Source organism: Octodon degus, unplaced genomic scaffold, assembly GCF_000260255.1.
Source record: "Octodon degus isolate 3935 unplaced genomic scaffold, OctDeg1.0 scaffold00169, whole genome shotgun sequence".
Classification (NCBI taxonomy): domain Eukaryota; kingdom Metazoa; phylum Chordata; class Mammalia; order Rodentia; family Octodontidae; genus Octodon; species Octodon degus.
The window spans coordinates 1,997,263-2,001,249 of record NW_004524745.1 but is presented as its reverse complement, the minus strand read 5'-3'; the positions used below and the strand labels follow the sequence as shown (position 1 = coordinate 2,001,249).

At 35.5% G+C, this 3,987-nt stretch overlaps 1 protein-coding gene across 1 annotated transcript in view; it reads left to right on the top strand.

Moving 5' to 3' along the window:
• The window catches only part of Ctnna1 (catenin alpha 1), a 206,210-nt gene that overhangs the window by 28,028 nt on the left and 174,195 nt on the right, over positions 1-3,987 (top strand). Inside the window, 1 exon segment of the mRNA XM_023703371.1 lies at positions 1,798-1,904. Within this exon segment, the coding sequence (XP_023559139.1) occupies positions 1,800-1,904 (105 nt within the window). The 5' untranslated portion in view covers positions 1,798-1,799.

The window sequence follows — 3,987 nt, the reverse complement described above, 5'->3', positions numbered from 1 at the left end:
ATAGATAAAATAAAAGGATAAAATAAAAGAAAATAAAAACAGGATAAAATAAAAGATCAGGGCTGGTGAGATGGCTCAGTGGTCTAAAGCACCTACTTAAAACAAGCTTAGCAAAGCACAGGGACCACGGTTCAATCCCCCAGCACCACATGCCAGCCAGCCCTGCCCCCTGGTGGGCTGAACTGGCCACACACACACACACACACACACATAAATAAATAAATAAAAGAAATGTTTAAAAATGTTAGTCATTGCTGGCCATTACAGAAATCCAAATTAAGGCAACACTAAAATTTATTTCACATTTATCTTAGTTACTTTTCTCTTGTTGCTGAGACAAAATGCCTAACATCCAAAAGGTAAAAGGAGAAAGGTTTATTTAGCTTAGTTTGTGGAGGTTTCAGTCCATAATCAGCTGGCTCCAAGCCAGGGTTGCCTGTCTGAGGGGCAACCATTCGTAGCGGTGGAAGGTAGCAAAAGCAACAAGAGCAAAAAGTGGAGAGCAAATCTCTTTGTCTCCCTTATAATGTAAGCTAGCTACCCATCCCAAGATGTGTCCTTTACATCCTAAGATGTAGAACTGCTGGGTCACTTAGTTGAGCTTCTAAACTTAAGTTGATTCAGTGAAAACTGACACAATCAATCATTTCAACGTCCTGGGGCATAAACAGCCACCCTAGGGCATGTCCTCTACACCCTGAGATACACAACTGCTGAGTCACTTAGTCAAGCTTTTTAAACTTCTCGAGTTGATGCAATGTATCAACCATTACAGTGTTCATTATTACTTTCAAGTAGCTGTCAAGCCTCTTGCCAGATTTTATTTGTGTTAATAAAGGAGAACATATATCACATATTTGTAAAATAGTTCTATAACTATTTCAATTTTTTCTTTTTGGTACCCTTTTTTTTTTTTTTTTGTTTTGTGAGGCGAGGTCTCACCATGTAATCCAGACTGGCCTGAAACTCAGTCATTTTGCTTCAGTCTCTCCAGGCATATTGTATCTCAGTTGATTTATGGTAATGACTCAGTTACTTTTGTGACAGAGACAAATACATTGTAAAAAGGAGTATGTCTGCATTGTCCATTTGTTGTCAGTAACTGCATTTGACCACTGAGTACTTGAAATCTGGTGTGTCTGAATTGTGATGTGCTATAACTTTACAATATACATAGTAGTTTGAACTTTTAGTGCTTAGGAAAATCTCTAGTTTTGAAAATACTGGTTATATAGTGGAATAATTTGAGTATGTTTGGGTAAATGAAAAAGCGTTTGAATTTGATAATTGGTTAAGTGGTTTAACATTTCTGGCTTTGAACGATACAGTACTTATAGTTGCATAGGTCTGCAGACTTAAGCACTATATTTAAAAGAATAAAGATATTCTCTAAAAATAGATAAAACATTAAGGGTGTATCTTTTAGGTAATACTTTACTGTAGCTTAAATGTTGTGGAATAAAAAAATCAAGATCTTTCAAAGAAATCCTTCATTTACTTTGGTTTTTTATCTTGGGTGGAAAAACTGGAAACGTTTTGGTATCAGGAGAATCTCAAAGAGAAAAGTTTTGTGTGCTTGTGAATGCCCTTCTATAATAATACTCTTAGTGTAAATTTGAAATGAAGTGTGAGAGGTTGCAAAACTTACTGGGTCTTCATGTGCAGGGTAGTTGGAATGATTTCATTTTGTGGGGAAGATAGCTTTCCTGGTATAAAAAATTGTAAGTCTGAGAGGATTGGTTACATAGTTCACTTTGTTTTCATGTGTCTATGACTGGCCTTTTGTTTCTCTCTTAGAAATGACTGCTGTCCACACTGGCAACATAAACTTCAGATGGGACCCCAAAAGTCTAGAGATCAGGACTCTGGCAGTTGAAAGACTGTTGGAACCTCTTGTTACACAGGTAAGAATTTTAAAACACAAATATATAGTTGTAACATGATTCTGTAGCAACAGGCCTGGGTTGGGTTACAAACACAAGCCCACAATTAAAGTCTTACTTTGAGCAGTTTAATTTAGATTGATAGTACTTAGATGATTTGGTTCTTCTAATAACTGAATATTTATACATGGGTTTAGCTATTGCTTTAGAACACAGCTTTTTTCTCTCGTCTTATGGCCAGTAGTAGAGGTTTGTGGTTTGTAGTGCAACTTCCCAAACGTTTACCTTTTATGGATAATTTCACCCTTCCTTTGAGGAGAAACCTAAGATTGGGTCATGGACTCTTGGTTGTTAAGAGTCTTTACTCAGCCTAATGTACTTTTTGTTATGTAACTAAAATAGTTAATTCAATTTGAAGGTATAGGTTGGATATGCTGTTACAAATACATGCATGTATTATAATATGGCATTTATTAAGTGTTATAAATAGCTGTGTATTTTTAGATTTGCATAGTTTGAGCGAGAGAGATGGGAATATTTATTATTTTAAGGAGAAAAAAATAGTTTCAAAATAAGGTAATAGAAGGGTAACGGTGAATATATTGCATGTTGTTATCTTTAGAGTACATGAGAGATCTCTTAATATTTGCTATCTTCAAAAAATTTCATTCCAGCTCAAATATAAGCTAGTATTTTATATATCTATGTAGGAATCTGTAGTTAAGACTCTGGAATGTTTACTTTCTTAAGCCCTCAGTAGGTCTTTTATTTGGCAAATTACACTATAGCAAATCTTTAATCATCTTCAACCTACAGATCATCTGGTGTTATGCTTATTAACGATAGCTAATATTCTGGTACCTAAAGTACCCTCACAGTAGGCTTCTTTGGGCAGCCATTCTTTTTAAGGATCTTTACTAATTAATTGCTAAGATTTGTGTGACTAACCTGAAGAAAGACTGCAGAAACAAGTTGTCTTAAACATTTTGCAAAGATTGATGATGTAATCAGGGAGCTTCTCCTAAAAGTGGCTTGCCAAGCAAATATTAGGTGTATTAGGGTTATCGATTGCTTGCTTGTCCTTCTGGAGTTAAAATTCTACATTGTTCTTGTCTCCAATAAAGAATTGAGTAAATGAGCAAAAAGCAGTGGCAAAGCTTATCTGAAAAGGTGAAAGTGGAGAGTGAAAGAGAATCTGGCTCTGCAGTTTGAGTTTGGGACAAGTAGAAGAGGAAAAAAGCAAGAAAAAAAGTACACTCTGGAGGAAGCAGGTTAGGCTATTGTGAGGAAAGCCGATAGTAAGCTCTTCTCTTCTAGGTTCCTGTGTTCTTTTATACAGTCCAGATGTTGAGGAAACCTGTAAGGCAGTTCTGGGATCCTACACCTCAGGCTTAGGTCAGGTCTAGGCCATCCTATTGAAAACTTGTCTGAGTTCTTGTAAGAAGTTCACATGCAGGCTTTTGGGAAGTGTTCTGTGTATGTGTTCTAGGATCTTGTAATTAACAGGTCATGTCTATTTCCATAACCAGCTTTCTCTCATCCCTAGTGTATGTTATTATCAGTAACAAAATGTAACTTTTAGGTAACTGTCTAAACTCACTGTTAACACCTTTCTGGAGCTTCTTGGTGACATAAAATAGACACTTAATTTGTCTAATTTTTTTTTTTTTTGTATCAGGGATTGAATTTGCAACCATGCGCTTATGTTGTTGAGCTATCTCTTGGGTCTCTAATCATTTTTAAATTTGTAAAATAAAACTAAAAGCCTAATAATGATATTTGAGGAATTCAACATGCCTTATTTTTCTTCCACATTGAGAAAGCTGAATTATTTTGGAAACTAAGTTATCATCATTGTGTATCTTAAACATTGAGTTATTTTATTTAATACTTAAATGTGATGATTCATTTCCTTAGGAATAGCTTACTTTTGCTGCCTTTGAAGATGGTAGTCTTTCTGTTTTGATTTTCATTGAGTAGTACAGTTTATCTTTTTAAATGAAACTTCTAGGTTACAACCCTGGTCAACACCAATAGCAAGGGGCCCTCTAATAAGAAGAGAGGTCGTTCCAAGAAGGCCCATGTTTTGGCTGCATCTGTTGAA